Below are 22,126 nucleotides of genomic sequence, written 5' to 3' on the forward strand. Positions count from 1 at the left end.
GTTGTGCAATAAACCAGAATTGATTAAAGAACTTAAGGCAAGTAGTCACAATATGATCAAATTCACTCTGAAGATTGAGGAGACACTAAAGTCAGATGTATCAGTATTACGGTGGAATAAAGGGCATGAGAGAAGATTTGGCCAGAATTCATTGGAAAAGAACACTGGCAGGGATGACAGAAGAGCAGCAATGGCTGGAATTTCTGGAAGCAATTCAGTTGGCACGGGATAAATACATCCCAAAGTGGAAGTAGTACACTAAAGAAAAGACGACACAACCGTGGCTAACAAGAGAAGTCAAAGCCAACATAAAAGCCAAAAACAGGGCATATAACAGAGCAAAAATTAGTGGGAAGCTAGCCAATAATATTAAAGAGGATACCAAAAGTTTTTTCAGATATATAAAATGTAAAAGAGAGGTGAGAGTGGATATTGAACCACTGGAAAATGATGCTGGAGAAGTAGTAATGGGGGGGAAACAAAATACCAGACAAACTGAATAATATTTTGTATTAGTCTTCACACTAGCAATATGGTAGGAGTTCTGGGTGTTGGTTCATGAAGTGTGTGAAGTTAACATAACTAGAGAGAAGGTTCTTGGGAAACTGAAAGGTTTGAAGGTAGATAAGTCACCTGGACCAGATGGTGTACATCCCAAAGTTTAGAAAGTGTTTGCTGAAGAGATTGTGGAGGTATTATTAGTAATGATCTTACAAGAATGACTAGATTCTGGAAAGACTCCAGAAGACTGGAAAACTGTGAACGTTACTCCACTTTTCAAGAAGGGAGAGGGGCAGAAGAAAGGAAAGTATAGGCAAGTTAGTCTGATCTCAGTGGTTGGGATAATGTTGGAGTTGATTATCGGGGATGAAGTTTCAGGGTACTTGGAGGCACATGATAAAATAGGCTGTAGTCAGCATGATTTCCTCAAGGGAAAATCTTGTTTGACATTTTTTTTTGGAATTCTTTGAAGAAATAACAAGCAGGATAGACAAAGTAGAATTGGTTGATGTTCTGTACTTGGATTTTCAGAAGGCCTTTGACAAGGTGCTACACGAGGCTCCAGAAGACTGGAACAAGCTGAGCCATTGGTATTACAGGAAGTATATGGATAAAGCAGCAGCTGATTGGGAGGAGCCAAAGAAAGGGAATAAATGGAGCCGTTTCTGACTGGCTGCAGGTGACTTGTGGTGTTCCACAGGGGTCTGTGTTGGGACATTATATATCAACGATTTGGATGATGGAATTGATGGCTTTGTTGCAAAGTTTGCAGATGATACGAAGATGGTTGGAGGGGCAGGTAGCTTTGAGGAAGTAGAAAGGTTACAGATTATGAGATTCGGCAAAGAAACAGCAGATGGAATACAATGTCGGGAAGCATATGGTCATGCACTTAAGCAAAGGATATTAAAGGGTTGATTATTTTCTAAATGGAGAGAAAATACAAAAAAAAACTGAAGTGCAAAGGGACTTGGGAGTCTTTGTGTAGGACTCCCAATGGTTAATTTGCAAATTGAGTCTGTGGTGAGGAAGGCAAATGCTAGCAATCATTTCAAGAGGACTAGAAAATAAAAGCAAGGATATAATCTTGAGACTTTATAAAGCAGTGGTGAGGCCTCACTTGGAGTATTGTGAGCAGATTTGGAACCCTTATCTTAGAAAGTATGTGCTGAAGCTGTGAGTGGTGAATCTGTGGAATACTTTGCCACAGGCCGATGTGGAAGCCACATCTCTATGTATATCTAAGGCAGAGGTTGATAGATTGTTGATTGGACAGGGCATGAAGGGATAGTGGAAGAAGGCAGGAGATTGGGGTTGAGAGGAGAATTGGATCAGCCATGGAGAAGACCCTATGAGCCAAATGGCCTAATTCTGCTCCTATATCTAATGGTCTTATGTTACATCTGTAGAAATTTGCATGTTTCTCCTCCTGATTAATTGCAGTCACTGCTATACCTCCTTTTAATTGCATCACTACGCTGGGGTCAGAATTGATCCTCAGTGATGTTGACACTCAGGAACTTGAAACTGCTCACCCTTTCTACTTCTGATTCCTCATTGACGACTGTTGTATGTTCCCTTGCACTCCCCTTCCTGAAATCCACAATCAGTTTCTCCTTCTTACTGTTACAGAGTGCAAGGTTGTTTCTGCAACACCACTAAACCAGCTGATGTTATGGTATTTAATTAATTCAGAAATATTTGAGTAATATTGTAAATATATATTGTTTGATTAAGCATACTTTGTTGTTAACACAATTCATTATGAGTTAGACAGTGTGCACAGTGTATGTGAATGGCCTACATCGTTACACCATCGTGTCATGTCTGAGTGCCTCACTAAAGTAGAATGAAGTAGACATGTTTTCCCAGGCTCCTGTCCTTTTCTTTCAATTAATTTCTGGAATTATGAAACATAACACTGATCTATCTTGCTCCTGTATTCCTCTTCATCACCATCTAAAATAAGCTGTATCATTGGCAAATTTATGGATGGGTTTTGGGCTTTGCCTAGCCATACAGTCGTGGGGGGAGTAGAGCAGTGGGCTAAGCATGCATCCTGGAGGAGCTTCAGAGTTGATTGTCAGTGAGGAGGAGATGTTATTTCCTATCTGCACAGACTGTGGTTTCCCATTGAGGAAGTCAAGGATCCATTTGCAGAGGGAGGCACAGATGCTCGGGTTTCTGAGCTTGATGATTAGAACTCAGCGATTGTGTTCAACACTGAGCTGTAGTCAATAAACAATAGCCTGGTGTAGCTTTGCTATTGTTCGAGTGATCCAAGGCTGAGTTGAGAGCCAGTCGTATTGTATCCATTGTAGAACCATTGTGGCAAAAGGCAAAATGCAGTAGGTCCAAGTTCTTGCTTTGGCAGGAGTTGATTCGAGCCATGACCAACCTCTCAAACCCTTCGTCAGAAAAGATGAGAATGCCACTGTGCAATAATCATGGGGGCAGCTTTCCCTGCTTCCCTTGGGCACAAGTATGATTGTTGCTCTTCTGAAACAGGTGGGAACCTCCCCTGACTCCTCTTTCCCCACAGTCACCCACCCTTCTGTCTCTTTGGTGTCTGTTTTGATCTTCATCTCAGATTCTAAATAAGCAGTCCTCAGCAGAGGCCTCAGTTTCATCCCCTTTTTGTTCCCATATCAAAAACCTCTGAGCCCGGTATGTTAGATGTTCATTGTATGATGGATCTAGGTGTTCTTGTACATGAATTACAAAAAAAAAGTTCGTTGGCAGGTGAAGCATGAAGATACAAAATCCCATTTTGGTCCATATTGCACAGTAGTTGGAGTTTGGAAATAGGGAAGTATTGTTATAATGGTTACATATTGTTTATGAGACTGCTTTCAGAGTAATACATATAGTTCTAGGTCCCTTTATTTGAAGAAAGGATATACCAGCAGTTGATTGGGCAATCGAAAATTGAAAAGCTCAAGCAAATAAAAAGAGGGGTAGATCAAGCAGAGTGGCCAGTGAGTGAGTGAGCCAGTGAAGGAGTGGAGCTTTGAGGCTTTGGCTCAAGAGGTTTTGGCGAGAAGAGGCCGAGAATGAGCTTGTTCCCAGTGAGGTAAGGCCAGATAAGTTTCTTTAATCAATTTAATTAACTTGGGAGTTGGTAATGGAGGCAGTAGATAGGGCAGTCAGGTGCTCCGATTGTAGGATGTGGAAAGTCAGGGACAGCACAAATGTCTCTGATGACAACACCTGCAAAAGGTGCATCCAGCTGCAGCTCCTGTCAAACCGAGTTAGGGAACTGGAGCTGGATGAACTTCAGATCATTCGGGAGGTGGAGACAGTAATAGATCAGAGTTTCAAGGAGACAGTCACACCAAAAGTCAGGAGACAGGTAACTGGGTGACTGTCAGGATAGGGAAGGGGAATAGACAGAAAGAGCAGAGCACCCCTGTGGCTGTTCCCATCAACAATAAGTATACTGTTTGTGGGGATGACCTACCAGGGAGAAGTTCTAGTTGTCGCGTCTCTGGCACTGAGACTGGACCCTCAGTTCAGAAGGGAAGGAGGGAAAAGAGGAGAGCAGTAGTGATTGGGGATTTGATAGTTAGAGGGACAGATAAGAGGTTCTGTGAGAGAGATTGAGAATTCCGGATGGTCTGTTGCCTCCCTGGTGCCAGGGTCTGTGTTATCTCGGATCGAGTTCTCGGTATTCTCAGGAGAGAGGGTGAGCAGCCAGATGTCGTGGTCCACGTGGCGACCAATGACATAGGTAGGAGTTGGGATAAGGTCCTGAAGAAGGAATACAAGGAGTTAGGAAAGAAGTTAAAAAGCAGGACCTCGAGGGTGGTAATCTCGGGATTGCTGCCTGTGCCACAAGACAGAGAGGGTAGGAACAGGAAGTTATGGCAGATGAACGCATGGCTGAAGAGTTGGTGTAGGGGGCAGGGATTCAAATTTCTGGATCATTGCAATCTCTTCTGGGGAAGGTCTGACCTGTACAAAAAGTACGTGCTACACCTGAACTGGAAAGGGACCAATATCCTGGCGGGCAGGTTTGCTAGAGCTGTTGGGGAGGGTTTAAACTAGTTTGGCGGGGGGTGGAAATCAAAATGTGAGTGCAGAGATTAGGGTAGAAGGACAAAGGCATGATGCTATGTGTTCTGAGTTGGTGAGGAAGGACAGGCAGGGGACAAATCATAAATGTAGCCAGTTAGAGGGGTAGAAATGTGTCTATTTCAATAATAGGAGTATTAGGAATAAAGGGGATGAGCCTATAGCAAGGATCAGTACATGGAACTACGATGTTGAGGCCGTTACTGAAACTTGGCTGGAGGAAGGGCAGGATTGGCTGATGCAGGTACCGGGGTTTAAGCGTTTTAAAAGGAATAGGATGGGAGGTAGAAAGAGGGGGGGAGTGGCATTACTGGTCAGGGATAGTATCACGGCTATAGAAAGGGAGGACACTGCAGAAGGAGAGTCCACTGAGTCAGTCTGGGTGGAAGTCAGAAATAGGAAGGGATCAATCACTCTGCTGGGAGTAGTCTGTAGACCCCAGATAGCCCTCGGGACACTGAGGAGCAGATAAGCAGGCAGATTTTAAAATGGTGCAGAAAATGCATGGTTGTAGTTATGAATGAATTCAACTTCCCTCATATTGACTGACACCTCCTGACTGCAAGGGGGATCGATGGGGCTGAATTTGTCAGGTGTGTTCAAGAAGGATTCCTGACACAGTATGTGGACCGGCTGACAAGAGAAGAGGCTATACTGGATCTAGTTCTGGGTAATGAACCTGGTCAGGTGGCAGACCTCTTGGTGGGGGAGCATTTTGGTGAGAGTGACCACAACTCCCTTAGCTTCAGCAAGCTATGAAAAAGGATCAAAAACAGACAAAATGGGAAAGTGCTTAACTGGGGAAGGGCTAACTGTGAAGGGCTGAGGCAGGAACTAGCAAGATTAAATTGGAAACAGATATTCAAGGGTGAAAGCTCAGAAGTAATGTGGAGGAAGATTAGGGAGCACTTGTGCTGGGTTCAGGATAGGTTTGTCCTACTGAGACAAGGAAACAATGGTAGGAAAAGAGAACCGTGACTGAAGAAACACATGAGGCAACTCGTCAAGAGGAAGAAGGAAGCATATGTTGGATATAGGAAGCAGGAGAGGCTCATGAGAAATATACAGTAGCTAGGAAGGAGCTTACGAAAGGACTTAAGAGAGCTCGAAGGGGGCATGAGAAGGCCTTGGCATGTAGGATTAAGGAGAACTCCAAGGTGTTCTATGCATATGTGAAGAGCAGAAGGATGACAAGAATGAAGGTAGGGCTGCTAAAGGATAAAGAGGGCAACATGTGCCTGGAGGTGGAGGAGGTTGGCGAGATCCTGAATGAGTACTTTGCTTCAGTATTCACAAGTGGAAAGGACCTTGATCAGGGGGAGATTGAAGTAGAACAGGCCTGTGTGCTGGACAACGTGGAGATTAAGGAAGAAGTAGTGTTGGATCTTCTTAAAAACATCAAGATTGATAAGTCCCCAGAGCCGGATGTGATATACTCCAGGTTGCTGTGGGAAGTGAGAGAAGAGATTGCTGGACCATTAGCTATGATCTTTGAATCCTCTTTGGCTGCAGAGGAGCTGCCGGAGGATTAGAGAATGGTAAATGTAGATCTCTTGTTTAAAAAAGTTGATAGGGAGAATCCTGGGAACTATAGACCAGCGAGTCTTACGTCGGTGGCCTGCAAACTATTAGAAAGGGTTCTTAAGGATAGGATCTACAAGCATTTGGAGAACTACAGTCTACTCAAGGATAGTCAACATGGCTTTGAAAAGGAAGGTCGTGTCTCACAAGCCTAATTAAGTTTTTTGAAGAGGTAACAAAAGAAATTGATGAGGGTAGGGCAGTAGATGTGGTCTACATCGATTTTAGCAAGGCATTTGACAAGGTCCCCCACGAGAGCCTCATCCAGAAAGTCATGAGGCATGGGATCAGTGGAACCTTGGCTGTTTGGATAAAAAATTGGCTTATAGGAAGAAAGCAGAGGCACATCAAGCAGTTGTCTCCCAGATAGCCATTGACCTGCTTTCATTAGAAGATCTTTCCTCCACCTCTTGTAGCTTTATATTTTCAAAAGTGTATACTCCATATAGAAAGGACCTGAAAGCAGGACTAAGCAGCGATCACTGGAGCAGATGCAGCTGTTCTTCGAGCTGCGTCAATGAAACACTCTGTGTGGTGTGTTAATCGATTGCTGTGCATCCACATGGCCTTTTTGTGCAGGAAGGCAAAGAGAAATCTTCATCTGTTGCTGTAGTGAAGAGCTCATTAAGGATACCTCAGATGTTTATGTGCAGAATATCACAGTGGAAAGAAAGTTAGGGAGTGGACATAGAATTGAAAGGGGAGGTCAGAGTATGAGTTGGCTGCCATTGTGTCACGGAGATTGTCAAACTGGGCTGAGTGGAGAAGCTCGGCTCAGATGACCTAAGCCAGGGAGATTGGTGGATAAGGAGGTGGTTGGATTTAGGTGAAACTTCTGAGGCTGGTTGTCATGTGTAGGGTTTAGGTACTATAGTTGAAGGGGTGACTGAAGTAAATGCTGTGTGTAAATAACTTAATGAGACCAGGCTCCCAGCCTTAAGTTGGGAGATGGGATATCACCTAAAGAGTGTGCAGAATGAACTAACTTCTACAAGAAATGCTCTAAGGAAACATTGCATTGGTAATTATGTCAACATGTTCACCAGCAATGCAATAAACAGCTCAAGATATCAGTAGGTTTTGTGACCAAATGTGCCTGGTCCAACTTCTAGTGCTTTCAGGAAGTGATCTTTGACCTGCTCTTGAATACATTTTACTTATGTGGCTGGATCAATTGGGTTTCTAATCATTGGTTACCTCCTGGATACTGACGCTCAGGGACTTGGCAATGATAATGCTATCAATTGTTCATGGAGGAAGGAGTGAGACTCCTCCTTATTGGACATGGTCACTGCTTGGTACTTTTGTGTTGTGAATGTTACTTGCCATTTATTAGCATTGCCTGAATGTTGTCTAGGTTTTGCTGCATGCAAGTAGAGACTTTTCATTTAGTGAAGGGTGCTCACTATCATTGAATATTGAGGAATCATCATCAAACTTGCCATTTCTGACTTTATGATGATAAATGGTTATTGATGAGAATACTAATGACTGCTGGGCCCAGGGCTATATTCATTGATCTGAATCATTAACTCTGTTTTTAATTCCACATATGCTGTTCCAATATTTTATTTTGCTTTTATTCAACCTATGGGGCTGGATAGTAAAGGACTAAATTTTACCAAATTTAATAAATTAGTTTTGGGCAGCACCAACTTACAAATATAAAATTTAGAAATTCATTTCAGAACACAACAAGAAAACAATTATACCTTAAGGAACTATCAATCTAAATGTTATTGTAATTTACCCTAAAGTTTTAATAGAGAAGAAGTAAAAATAGCTTTACTTGATGGCCTAGATTATGGTAAGTTCATGAAGTGCTGAGTATATCCTTCCTGTTAGGGTCAATTAATTTTGATGTCTAATAAAACATCAAGAGAGTTTCTCAAAAAGGCAAATATGAATTTTAGTCTTAGAAGCCAGCTGGCAATCTTATCAGCAATAGTATGGTAAACATGTCCATTTTTTCCTGACTACGATCTCTAAGTTACTTCAGTCTTTCTGCACTTTGCTAATAATCTTAAACAGGTTCTTGTCAATCTGCTGATACCAGGAACATTTATATTACGTGGTCCACTAACAGTGAGCCCCATTCCACTCTCAGTTAGTTCAACAGCAGAATAAACAGGATAGAATAGTTGCATATCATGGAATTATGGGCAATTTCCAAAAAAAAAGCATATTGAGACAAACTGTAACTCTAAATCATTGAGCTATTACTGTAGATTTGCACGTGGCACCTTTGACATTCCATGTCCATGCCAACATTTCTGTCCATTTTCACTAATCACATTTGCCTACCTGAGGGCTGTGTCCTTCTATACCTTAATTATTTGTATCTTACCTATTGCACCTATTTGTATTGTAAACATCTCCTAAACTTGATAATTGAATTAGATTCCACTGACTCCTCCTGAGTTCCAGATATAAATCACTCTCTATGTAAAAATAACTTAGACCTCAGATCCATTTTAAAATTCCTTCCTCTTACTTTAACTCTATGCCTTCTTGTTTTTAACATCTTTCCATGGTTACTAAATAATTTGACTAACCACCCTATCCATGCATCTCATTACCTTGGGTAGTAATTGGAGATTGGCAACTTGATCAATGACGCTTTCTGTTCTGCCTGGACTCTTAAGGTCTTCCAAAGCAAGAAGTTATCCACGACTAAATGATACAAGGTAGCACATTGAAAGTGCAGGACTATCTACTGTGAGACACACCAGAAGTAGCTGCCGTTTTTGTAAAAAGTCTCAAAGCAAAATTAGCTTATGAACTATTTATGATAGCACACTGAGGGGTTCTACAGAAAACCCTCCCAAATTATTTACTCATAGGATGCATGTATAAGAAAAGTTAATATGCTACTGATAAAAGATTACATTTATAGTGAGAGAATGATTCACCTTATGAATGCTGACATATGAATCTGCTGTATTATATATCTGAACATTTTATGGATAGAGTATATATTAAAAAACAACATTTTTCAACAGTGAGTTTATCCAACCCATCCTATTCCATTCAAGTATTGACTGAGTTTATTCAGACAAGAGCTAAAGAGATCCCAGCTAGTTTCCAAATATCCAGAGTACAGTGAAGGAAACCTGGCCAGAGGTGAACGCTGGACAAGAATTTTGTAAGCATCTTGAGTGAACAAAGTGGAATTCTACTCAGATGCCACCCAATCAAATAATCCGCTGTTAAACAGATTTAACCTTGAAAACTGAAATGAATAGCTGCCTTTGGACAATATACCATCAGTTTTGTAGGGGGATAAATAAGTTTGGTGTAAACTGGAGCAAATAGCAAGTTTGTTGGGGGGGGGGGAAGGAAATTGAAATACCAATGTAAAAGTTTACTTACTAAAAAAAAAGTGGAAGGTTGTCTAGAATTACATGGAGTGAATTTAAGGGAAGGAAAACAGGATTTAAACATAGGAAAGAATGGTTTGATTTAAAACCCGTTATTTCATATTTCAGTCCTAATTGTAATAGTTGAAATTCACTACCCAATGCTTCTTTCATTGTCTAATTAATATGATTACACAGTAATATAAAGCAGAAATTCTAAATTATGCCCCTTCTGTTGGTTATGAATTGTTTATTTAATTTTTCTCTAAAACTGATCAATGTGCTTAGTTAATGGAAGACATTTGGCCAAATATTTAAAGTGGCACCAGATTTGACTTGCATCAGTTAACATTTAATCTCACCTTCTGGCATCCTTCTTCTGCAGGAATATTCAGCTTCACCCCTGGATTTTTTGAAAGTGGTTTTCGTTTACAAACATATTCTTGTTCTATTTCACAAAGCTGATCTGCCCAATTGCCACTCTGAAAAATACACAAATACATTACATTATTCATAATAAATTTTACTGTGTGTGTCAAGCGTGTGAAAAAAGAACTCGTGCAAACAACAAAAAAAGTAAAGAAATACACTCAGGACATTATCTGAAGAGTCCCCAAAAGTGAGTCCACAACCGCGAAGCCACCTCAGTGCTAAAGCAAGTGAAGTCAGTCCAGGACCCCAGTGGCTGCAGGCCACAGCCACAGAGCCAGTTCAGTGCTGAGTCGAGTGACAATGGTCACAGGCCACAGCTGCCGAGACAGTTCATCACTGACGACCCTTGATCAAATAGCGCGAATAGTTTTAAAAAAAAGCTAAACATGAAGTGCAGAGTCCCCAAAATGGAGTCCACAGCTGCCAAACCCATTCAGCACCATGAGTGAAGCCCATTCAGAGCAACAACTGCTTCCTAATCCGGCAGTGTGGGACCCAAGACTCCTGCCCCTCCCGCCCAACAGTAGTAGCAAAAAGAGAGGGAGACTGGTCAAACAAAGGCAGATGGCACTGCACACCTGCTCAACCTTCTGTCATCCTCGATGATTTTAATCTTTCTAAGCACCTTAAGCAGTAATGGAGCCAACCAGGGCTTCATCTTCTGTCATCAGGCGTTGACTCAGCGTCCATTCCAGTGATGGGCATCCCAGATGTACCTGCACTCTTGAGTCTATTTTACCAAAAGCCTCAGGAGACTGCAAACGCACCAGGTCATTTAGATGACTCAAAAGTACATCCTCAAAAAGGGAATTTACAGGGTGCAGGTTGCAGTGATTACAGAACAGGAGTATATCTAGAAGAGGAAGGGTATCTAGTAGCTTTGTGAGGTGCCTGCAACATGTCGCCATTGGTTGCTGGTGCCATCTTTCTTCATATGGAAACTGCATTAGGGCAGACAGGAAGGTTCTGCAGGTGGGTGGTCAAAGCTGCCCAATGCATCACTGACACCAGCCTATCCACCATCAAGGACGTATGTACCGAAAGTTACAGGAAACATGCCAGTAAAATCAAGAAGGATCCCACACAACCTGCTCAGTCTGTTGTCCCACTCCCATCAGGGTGGAGGCAACATAGCATCTACACCAGGACCACCAGACACAAAAACAGTCTCTTTCTCCAAGCAGTAAGGTTGATCAGCATCTCCACCCACTAACTCCATCACTACTTTATTATTTCCTGTCAGTCACTTTATGTACAGCCTAGTGTCACATAGTGAACATATAATCAATCTATGTAGCTACTTACGTATTTATATTTACTATATATTTTTATTATTATTATTGTGCTCTTTATATATTTTGTAGTTTTTATTGAGTTGCATCAGATCCAGAATAACAATTAGTTCATTGCATATACACTGTGTACAGGAAATGACAGAGTATACTAAATTATACAGTCTTGAATATTATAATTTGAAAAGTACACTGAATGCATTGCTGCCCTCACCGTTGCATTCATCATGACACAGTCTTCATCCCTGTTACTACGGTGACTTGGTTCTCCATAGCCCCAATAAGTAAAGGTCACAGGCGTGTCATCTGACCATGCAAACAACATTGACATCTTAAGATCATTCAATCCAAGCCATACTCCATTAATGGATGCTGTAAGAGAAAAACAAGGTAGATTTTAACTGATGTGAATTGATTCCAGTGGCAGAGTACGTCCTGAGATATGGTCTAGGTCCTTCTTTCACAAACTCTTAATGGCATTGATGTTGCATAGTAGGATGTGCATGGATGAGATTCAGTAGATACATCTTCCTTCCTTCTCCAGAGCCTTAGGTTATATTTAGCTGCCCCTGTGAAAACGTTCTTTGATTTGTAAAACAGTGGAAGAATAGTTTCTAAGTATAACGACATTTAAAAAGATATTCAGAGAATTACATGGATAGGAAGGGTTTATAGGGATATGAGTCAAACATGAGCAAATGGGAGTAGCTTAGACAGGCATATTGTTGTCATGGGCAAACTTGCCCAAGTGGCCTGTTTCCATGCTGGATGACTCCATTGTTATTGGTGCTCACATGAGTGATCCAGCATAGAGAATGGCGAATCTCTGGAATTCTCAACTCCGGAGATTTATCGAGACTGAATCACTGGGGTTACTTAAAGAGGAAGTAGATATATTTATGAAAGATATATCAATTGAGAGCCATAAAGAACTGGTGCCTGGGCTAATCAGCCTTTTTCTGTACTAAATGGTGGACTTTAGGGGTTAAGGTCTATACTTTTTCTATTCTCTTATCTTATTTTGTGTAGAGTTCTTCTAGTACCTTGAGCTTATAGTAGTCAACATTGCTGCCTGTAGTACGTGGACTTTGCAGATTTCCCCCAGGACTGTAAGTTTACCTGGATGGTCTAGTTTCTCACACATTTCTAAGACATTCCTGTTGGAAAAGTATTTGATTAATGGAAATTTTCCCAGTGTAAGTTTATTAGGAGATTTGTGAAGGGTATGCCATGTGCGAGAGAACAAGTCAAACCGAAGCAGGTAGATGAATGGATTTAGTGGGATTGCTCTGACAGACATCTGAGGCTCAATGGGCTAAATGTTTTTTATTGTTAGCAAAAAAAGTGGATTGGGCAAAAGTAGGCAGTGACTCTAGGAGCTGACTGAAGATGAAGCAGCAACTGGGTTTTGATAGAAGTCGTTAATCTCCACCCAACTTGTGATTAGCTCAAAGATTCACATCTTCTGACCTCAAACTTCCACCTCTATTGGTGGCTTTGGACATGACACATGGTGTACATGTCATACAAAAAATAAGCTGTTTTAGCATCTTATCTGCAGAGGCAAAGAGATAGTCAATGTTTCGGGTCAAGATTCTGCATTGGGGCTGTGAGTGTAGGAGATAGTATAAAAGGTGAGCAGGAAGGAGGCAACAAGAAATAGATGGATCCAAGAGTGGAGGGTGGAAATAGCAACAAAGTCTGGGAAGTGATGAGGAGACTAAAGGGCTGCAGATTATGGAAACTGTTAAGAAAAGGAGGTGATGTAAGGATCAGATAAAAAGGGATATTAAGCAAAAGGGAGAGAGGGAAAGGGATGGGGAACCAAATGGGTGCAGTGTGTAGGCAATAGACAGATAGAAGCAATAGAGGAGAGAGAAAGAACATGAGAAACAGGAGGAACACACACAAAATACTGTAGGGAATCAGCAGGCCAGGCAGCATCTATGGAAGAGAGTGGACAGTTGATGTTTGGGGCTAAGACTCTTCTCGGGGTGTGCAAGTGTTACTTTGGACTTCTAGCATCTGGAGATTTTCTTGTGTTTGGAATGAGAATAGGGGGCTGAGGAATGGAGAGATGTTTGGGCCAGAAGTGTTTGTGTGTGTGTGTGTGTGTGTGTGTGTGTGTGTGTGTGCGCGCGGGCGCGTGCACCTGGAGGAGAGCGACTGGAACAGAAAGTGTGTAGTTTATCTGAAATTGGAGAATTTGATGTTGGGTTTTTCACAACCCAGGAGGAATATGAGGAGTTGTTGGCATTTGTTCTCACCCTGGTTGTGAAGGAGGCCACGGACAGAGAAGTCAGTGTGAAGGCCATCCTGGAAACTAAGCCAGTGCCATTAGTTCTATGTTCACTGAAAATGAGTCATGATGAAGAAGCCTGACATAGTAGCATATTATTTTTACATAGCTGACTGTTACGGAGTACATAAAAACTCAGACATCTTATTGATAGAGTTCAGGCCTAAACAGCAAGTATAGAGTCAAAAGAAGAACAAATGAATGAAATAAACAAATCATCCTGACTTCAGCCAGGCCAGCACAGACCAACACTGAGCTTAATGAATCTTTTATCAGAATGAACATCTGGTGCAGCCCAAATGTGACACAAGTAGTTGGATCCCATTGGATTCTAGGCAGGTTGCCAGTCTGCAGTAACCAGGCTTTTAAGAATTCATACATGCACTTTTTAAATTTTTCCTCATTGGATGGATTTTGAATGCTTTAAACCCAGTCACACTGATTGTCCTTTATACTGAGCTCTGTATTATGTTGCAATTTATTTAAATTTCCATTCCATCTGTGTCTTTATGACATTAAGTGCTGTTTTCTAGTTGTACATTATAAGTGCTTCAAGCTTCATAAACCATTCTCAGCCTCATGTGCCTGCACTAGTCTGCTAATATCAGCTCAGCAGGAGGAGTACACAGATGCTCAGTGTATTACTTGGCACTGCTACTTCCATAAAATGGTACAGTAAGAATCCATTTGCTCTATTATACCATAGCCAGTGTTCCATTATATTTCCTTATAACAGAGAAGGCATTCAGCCCATCACGTCTCTGCCAGTTTTCAGAGCATTCCTGTCAATTCAACCCCGCTATTTATTTCTCCATAGCCACTTCTCTGATACATGGCCATTAATGTATGCTTCCCCTGCCCCTTTTCCAAATCTCCTAACATCCGTCCACATACGAGTAATTTTACAGGTGCCGGTTCACTTTAAGATCAGCAGGTCCTTGGGATCTAGAAAGAAACCAGTGGATCCAGGGAAATCCCAAACAGCAGCTGGGAAAAAATGCGCAGAGTCTACATGCACAATGCCAGAGGTGAAAACCAAGCCCAGGTTTCCGGAGCTGTGAGTCAGCTGGCTTGCCTCCAGAACCATTGTCTCTCCTTTGACAAGTACGTAACTGGTTCACAGCAGGCAATAAAAGAATAAATCATTAATGAGAGATCATTTTTGCATGGTTCAGACCACGTCTATTCCGTCTGCAGATTAAACTGTTACTAAAACCAAATTTGAAGTGTCTTGCATGGGCCACAGAGAAACATTTGAAAGAGATACTGTACATCAAGGAAGAAGTGCATCTATGATCCATAATGCAAAATGCATAATATCGCAGCAACTGTGCTTTGTATTCCACTTCTTAAAATTAATTCCTGTGAGAAAAATCTCAGAAGCCAAACGCAATGTGGAGCTTGTACTATTTAGTTCATCGAGTACTGCAGATTGATGGAGAGCTTCTGTTTTGGAACTCAGCTTTAATATTCTGATATCAGTTTTGCATCAATTTCTATGAAATTAAGCTATTGCTAACTCTGGAGCCACTGGTGCCCAAGTGCCAAATGCTGCAGTAATTTTTCCTCTCCCATGGTGGAGTGGCTTGTACAAAAGAGATATCACAGATTGTGGTTCTTCTCAAATATATATTTTGTGTAGAAATTGAACCGGTGCATGTATGGGTGCAATTTGGTACTCACGAACTGCAACGAGAGTGAAGATAAAGCCTTCTTCTTCAATATTGTGAATGCTAACTAGATCTCCTTCCTCCTTTCGACAGGCTCTTAAAGACTGCTGCCATGTCTTGGGACTTCTTTGTAGGCTATAACAATAACCGGCATAGGGCTGCCATCCACTGGGACAAGAAACAGGTGTCGTAATTACTGAAAAAGATCAATATTACATATATTACATAGATTCAGCAAATGACTGAAATTCAAGGACAAGAACAATACAATTAACTATTTAAATATCTGATTCCTCTTTGGCATTCTCCTTATTAAGTTTTATCATTGACCATTTTACATTGAAATATACTGTATACTCAGGAGCCACTTATTAGCTACCTCCCGTACTTAATAAAGTGGGCACTGTGTGCATGTTTGTGGTCTTTTGCTGCTGTAGCCCACCCACTTCAAGTTTTGATGTGTTCTGCACACCTCTGTTGCAATACATGCCTATTTGAGTTCCTGTCACTTTCTGGTCAGCTCGAGCCAGATCAGCCATTCTCCTCTGACCTCTCTCATTAACAAGTGTGCCAAAAGAAGTGCCACTCACTGGACGTTTTGTTATTTTTCAAACCATTCTCTATAAATTCTAGAGACTGTTGTGAGTAAAAATCCCAGGCGATCAGCAGTTTTTACAATACTCAAACCACCTTGTTTGGCACCAACATCATTCCATGTTCAAAGTCACTTAGATCGCATTTCTCCTGCATTCAGATGTTTGGTCTGAACAACAAATGAACCTCTTCTTCCTCTTCTTGCTAAGTTTAACGGTGGTTGGCATACCAACATAAGGTCCTACTTACTGAGGTTGATCATAAAACATAGGAACAGAATTAAGCCATTCTACCCATTAAGCCTGTAACGTCATTCCATCATGGCTGATCCCAGATCCCATTCAACCCCATACACCTGCCTTCTAGCCATATCTTTTGATGTCCTGACCATTCAGGAAACAATCAACTTCCACTTTAAAGAGACCCATGGTCTTGGCCTCCACCACTGTCTGTGGCAGAACATTCCACAGATTCATCGCTCTCTGCCTAAAAAGTTCCTCCTTACCACTGTTCTAAATGGTTGCCCCTCAATTCTGATGCTGTGCCCTCTAGTTCTGGATACCTCCACCAGAGGAAACATCCTCTCCACATCCACCGTATCTAGTCATTTCAACATTCAGGTTTCAAGGAGATCTTCTGCATTCTTCTAAATTTCAGTGAGTACAAGCCCAAAGATGTGAGATGTTCCTTATATGTTAACCCCTTCAATCCCAGAATCATCCTCGTGAATCTCATTTGGACTCTCTCCAATAACAACACATCATTTCTGAGATATGGGGCCCAGAACTGTTGACACTACTCACTGCTGCCTGACTAATGTCTTACAAAGGGTCGGCATTATCTCCTTGTTTTTATATTCTTTTCCTCTTGAAATGAATGCAGACCTTCTATTTGCCTTCTTTACCACAGACTCAACCTGTAAATTAACCTTCTGGGAGTCTTGCACAAGGACTCCTAAGACCCTCTGCATCTCTGAAGTTTGAAACTTTTCCCCATTTAGATCATAGTCTACACCAGTGTTCCTTTTACCAAAATACGTTTCCCAACTCTGTATTCCATTTCCTACTTTGTCGAAGTAATCGCATTTCTTCCTCAGCTCTACCTATCCCTCTACTTATCTTTGTATTATCTGAAATCTTTGCCACAAAGCCATCAATTCCATTGTTGAAGTCAGTGACAAACATACAAAAAGCTGTGGTCCCAATACTGACTCCTGAGGAATACCACTAGCCCTGGCAGCCAACCAGAAAAGGCTCCTTTATTCCCATTCACTGCCTCCTGCCTGTCAGCCATTCCTCTATCCATGCTAGAGATGAAGCAAAGAGACAGGAAGTATACCCATTAAAAAAATCAAATAATATCAAAAGGTCAAATGCATTTCAGAAAGTTGAAACCAAAATCAAATCAGAGCATGGAAGTACATAATTAGGACATACTTCTTCAACCCATTTCAAGACTAAAATGATAGCAACCATCTCAGAAATGAATATTGATACTTCGTCTAATCATTTTTTTTTAATAGCTACTTGAAACTTGGGAACATAAACAGCAATACCTGAACAACCTGTCATTGAATTTTTTGAACAATCTGTGTAGGTATGTAAAAAGTCATAGTATCTGCCTTGCATATGCTGCTGATCTTCCTGTGCCACTGATACACAATCCTTCTTCATCTTGATCTTTACCTGAAGGCAATCAACCACAGGCAAATGGGAAAAACCATGGAGGAGCAACTGAAAGTGGTAAATTGAGACTATATTCCAAATTAAGCAACCCAAGGTTTTCTGCCTACTCATTTCCCATCCACCCAAAACTGAAGACTGTACTAATGCAGTGCTTCCAACAATCTACCAATTTTGGATGACTAACTTAATGTCCTCTTAATGTTTACTCAAAAAAACACTGCTGACTGTAACCTGCATAGATTTAAGAGTACTTCACCTGTTTCTACTAGTAATGCCAAAACTGGAGATGATTTAAAAACACCAGAACATAATCTCAATACTTAAACTTGAACTTTATCTAGGGGTTCTTAAGACCATTGGAGAGGCTGGTCCAAAAACAACACATCCATAATCAAAATCAGATCTGATTAGAACAATATACATGTACATTTGTTTAAGTGACCTCCTACGCACACACCAATCACAGCCAACTATGCACTTGAGCACATTGAGGGCTCTTCAAAGGTTCATTTATTATTAATGTATACAACTCTGAAATTCTTCTCCAAGTAGCTACTGAATCAAGAAAGAAAAGTACAGCAGCATGATTATCCCCTCTCCATGCACAAAGAAAAACAAAATGGAATAGGTCTCTGCAAATCCCCTCCCACAAACAGAAAAAAATGAGAAAGATGAGATGAAAAACACAGAATGTAAAAAACTTTAAGGCTGGATAAAAGGTCCACAGCCCAATCCATCTTCTTATCCACATCCAAAATGCAGAAAACATGGGTAACATTCTCTGGGCACAGGGGAAGCCTCTCCCTTTTCCAGCAGAAGAGCGATCCCACCAAAGATAGAAAGGCAGTCTCCCCTCTCCGGCAGCAGAACGATCCCACCAGCAATTGAAAGGCAGTCTCCCCTCTCCGGCAGCAGAATGATCCCACCAGCGATTGAAAGGCAGGCAGTCAGTGGACACCCTCCGCATTTGCCTCAATGTTTCAATAACCCTTGCTGCTTTAGTTAGTGAAATGGAGTCAAACATCAGCTCGCATCCCATCCTCCAGTATCTTTGCCACAAGGTTCATATATGCTGCCTCTGCCTCGCAGAATCCTCTCAGAGACTGCAGAACACTGACACAACCAAACAATCTCCAAACTGCAAGTCACAGGCTCCAACAGTTCCAGAATCACAATCAAGGTGAGAAACAGTGTAAAAGACATACAAGAAGTGAAATAAATGGTCTCATGGTCAACGCAGAAGAAGTCAACCATGGGAGCTCTGTATGCAGATTTTTTTTTACACTTCTCTAGAGTTTTATTCACATGCACCTTTCACGTCCATATACCTAGAAACTTTACCACTGACTCTTGTTTGATTTACCATATAAATTGAGATGAATTGTAGGTGTATGTTCCTTTTAGAAAAACAAATAACTTGAGTCTTTGCAACAGAAAAGTTACACCCACATTGACAGCCTTACTCTTCTACTTCATTCTCTCTGCTCTCTGTATTTTCCTATGTAATTTATATTCCTGCCCCTCCACCACACTGCACCATCTTCAGCATTTAACAATTTTCAAATGTCTGAGCCAACATTTAAGAAAATATTAAAAATAAGTGGACTAGACGTATTCCTCTACAGAGTGTGTTCTCTATCACATACTGCTTAGAGAAACAGAACTTCTTAACAATGTCTGCTTGCTTTTATGCAATGAGTTGTGCTACATATTAGGTATTTGCATTAAAGAGCAGGTGTATAGGCATAGCTAATAAAAGGGTCACTGAGTGCTGTTGAATTAAAGCTGAACTAGTAGTTCCCACATTGATCTCACCAACCTCCTCAGAAACCACAAAGCTGGAGTGGAACTGAATCATCTCTTGATCCCCAGTAACAATTTAGGAGCCACTAAGAATGGAGATCTGTGGATAAGGAGCTAAAAAAAAACATGCAGCCAGTTCAAAAGCTGCAGAGAAGCTTGGGTGTGATTCAATTCCTTCATGGATTCAAGCCAAGAATTTGGCACTTTTTTTGGGAGTCAGCATTGTGATTTTTTGCTTTGGAAAGCAGCCCTCTATTGGACACACATCCCATGTTCCGTGATCAGTACTTTCCTGTATACTTCCTTTTGTCTTAGCAAGCACTGCTAATCTGGAACTGTCCATTATTGATTGATCTTTCAAGAGTTATACAACATTTAGAATGCCAATGTAATATCATAGGCAACCCATTTTAGAAAGGATAAAGTCTTAATCAAAATATTGCATTGAACATCCAGTATTTAGTGGCTGAACACCAGGATCAATGCTATTGTGTGTCACAAGTGTATAATGTTGCTATTTCATAAAGACCATTGTCTGAAATGAAATCACTTGGTAAAGGACGAACACATTTCTAAGATTAAGCACTAGGGTAACCGATATTTTTGGTACCAGATTGGCCAACATACCTACAGGCAATCACTGCCATAAGCTGCCTGTGCTTATTTCAACTCTGGCCAGGAAATAGGAGGATTGATGCTGTTCTTCGCTGATCACCAGCTGCCCTCTGCCTAGTGCCACTAAACCCTCTCCAAACCTTTGACCTGAGAAATGGGTTTCCTGGCCTGTACATTAGCGGATTACCACCACTCCAGCATCCCAGGGGTGGGGATAGGCTACCTATCAGAGAAAGATTTTGGGAAGTAACAGGGTCTCTGTCTGGGGATGGGGCAGGGGAGAAATCGATCAATTCTAATTTCAGCTCATTAACAAGTAAATTTCCAAGCCTCTGATCCCTCAGAGAAAAAAAATCCACATCCATCATTAAAGCTAGAGAGCAATGCAACCTATACTCAAACCTATACTTAATACTGCAGATTTGTTTTAGAAACACTAAGATTTTTCTCCCTGATTTCTTGAGATAATCAAGGCTGGTTTGAGATTGTCTATAAGTAGTAATCATACTAATCAGCAGCACCCCTCTATAATTATAATAATTCCTTCTGCAAGTTACTTATAAGGTTCTTTTTCAAAAGACTCCTGGCTCCAGTAATGAAATTTTTTTAAATAAATGTTTTTCATCACCTTCTCTAACTCAAAGCTATTTAGTCCTGCCATTACCATCTATTTCAAATCACTATCCAACTGAGTAGAGAACATTGAAAAGGGAACAGTCCTTGTACCCATGATGTTGTGCCAACCTTTTAACCTACTTTAAAATCCTTCTAACTCATCCTTCCCACATACTGTATGTAGGCCTCCACTTCTTTCATCCACAGAGTCTTTTAAATGACCCAATGTTCTGTGTCCACACCATTCCTGGCAGCAAGTTCCACACACTCACCAGTCTCTGTGTAAATTCCTACTAATCTTCACTAGACATGCTCTATAATCCAGGCAGCATCCTGGTGTGTCTCCTCTCCAGAATGGAAGGAAATAACAGAGATATAATCCATTGGATGCAGAGCTGTGGACTTGAGGAAAAGGGAGTCTAAGGATTATTACTCTTAGTAATTTTTTTAAAAGGTACTGCCTATCCCCTCCAAAATCAGGTGTTGCACTCAGTGTAATTACAGCCTGTCCTCATAGCTCCATGTTCCTGACATTTTCATTTTTGTACCATCTACAGAGCCAAAATCTAAAGAAAGAAAAAGTCCCATGCACTACAAGTCTGCATACATCCTAAATGGCTAAATGCAATTGGCATTTGATGGTCCTGCCAACATAAACAAAAGTTTTAGTTCAATAACATATATATTTGTATTTGTTTTTGTAACAATGTTTAAATGTTTCATATTATTTACAGGTCCTTTGGAAAGTGATCAATTACTGTCCCAGGTGTTGTGTATTTAATATTTCAGTAATACTGTAGACATGTTTGATTAAGCATTCTTTGTTGTTCACAAAATTTATTATGAATTATATGTTAAAGTACATGAATGGCATACATCATTACACCACCGTGTTGAAAGTGACTGCCTCACTAAAAGTAAAACAAAGTAGACACGCATCATTCCATCTCCAATGTTTTTCCTTCAATTAGTTTTGAACTTATTACTTATTACACAGGGATATAATATTTATCCACCTTCAGCTGTTACCATTCTCTGTTATAAAGCTGTCTGAATTTTCTAATTTGATATATACTGCCATATTCATGTAATTTATTGAAATTAACTTGGAATGAACCAATTGATTTAGTATAAACTACAAAACCATAAGTAACATACTGGTATTTAAGAATTGTTCCTTTATATCACTAATGAAAAGTCAGCACAGACTCTGCTTAAAACATCCTTCAGTCCTAAAGTGGAGCTCTTACTGCATACCATAATTGACAGCCAGTTAAAGTGTTTCCTGCTTCCCCTTTAACAGTGCACTTAAATCCAAACTTAAGATATGCATCTAGCAAGGTCATATTTTTGTTTTCCATGACAAATTTCCTTGTAACACGTTTGGATATTGTGGAGGTAATACACAATTAAATGAAAAGGCGAGTTTGTGTATTATCTTATTCAGATATAGTCATTATAGGCTTTGGAATGACCACCAACATTTTGAAGTTAGTTAACTGGTCTCAACTATATAGTTTGAATCCTGTTCACACTTTTGCTGTAGCAGATTTATGAAAACCTTTACATGTAAACTTGCGGGTAAGTGGTGGGTTGGCAGTGTCTT

The 22,126-nt window shown here is 40.8% G+C and overlaps 1 protein-coding gene across 1 annotated transcript in view; it reads right to left on the minus strand.

The window, feature by feature from the left end:
- Positions 1–22,126, minus strand: part of mrc1a (mannose receptor, C type 1a) — a 161,886-nt gene that overhangs the window by 85,982 nt on the left and 53,778 nt on the right. Inside the window, exons 7-9 of the mRNA XM_059972157.1 lie at positions 15,222–15,404; positions 11,454–11,611; positions 9,878–9,997 (exon numbers count right to left, since the gene is read on the minus strand). Of these exons, the coding sequence (XP_059828140.1) occupies positions 9,878–9,997; positions 11,454–11,611; positions 15,222–15,404 (461 nt within the window). The remainder of the gene's footprint in view (positions 1–9,877; positions 9,998–11,453; positions 11,612–15,221; positions 15,405–22,126) is intronic.

This window comes from Hypanus sabinus, chromosome 6 (genome assembly GCF_030144855.1).
Source record: "Hypanus sabinus isolate sHypSab1 chromosome 6, sHypSab1.hap1, whole genome shotgun sequence".
In the NCBI taxonomy this organism is placed as follows: Eukaryota; Metazoa; Chordata; class Chondrichthyes; order Myliobatiformes; family Dasyatidae; genus Hypanus; species Hypanus sabinus.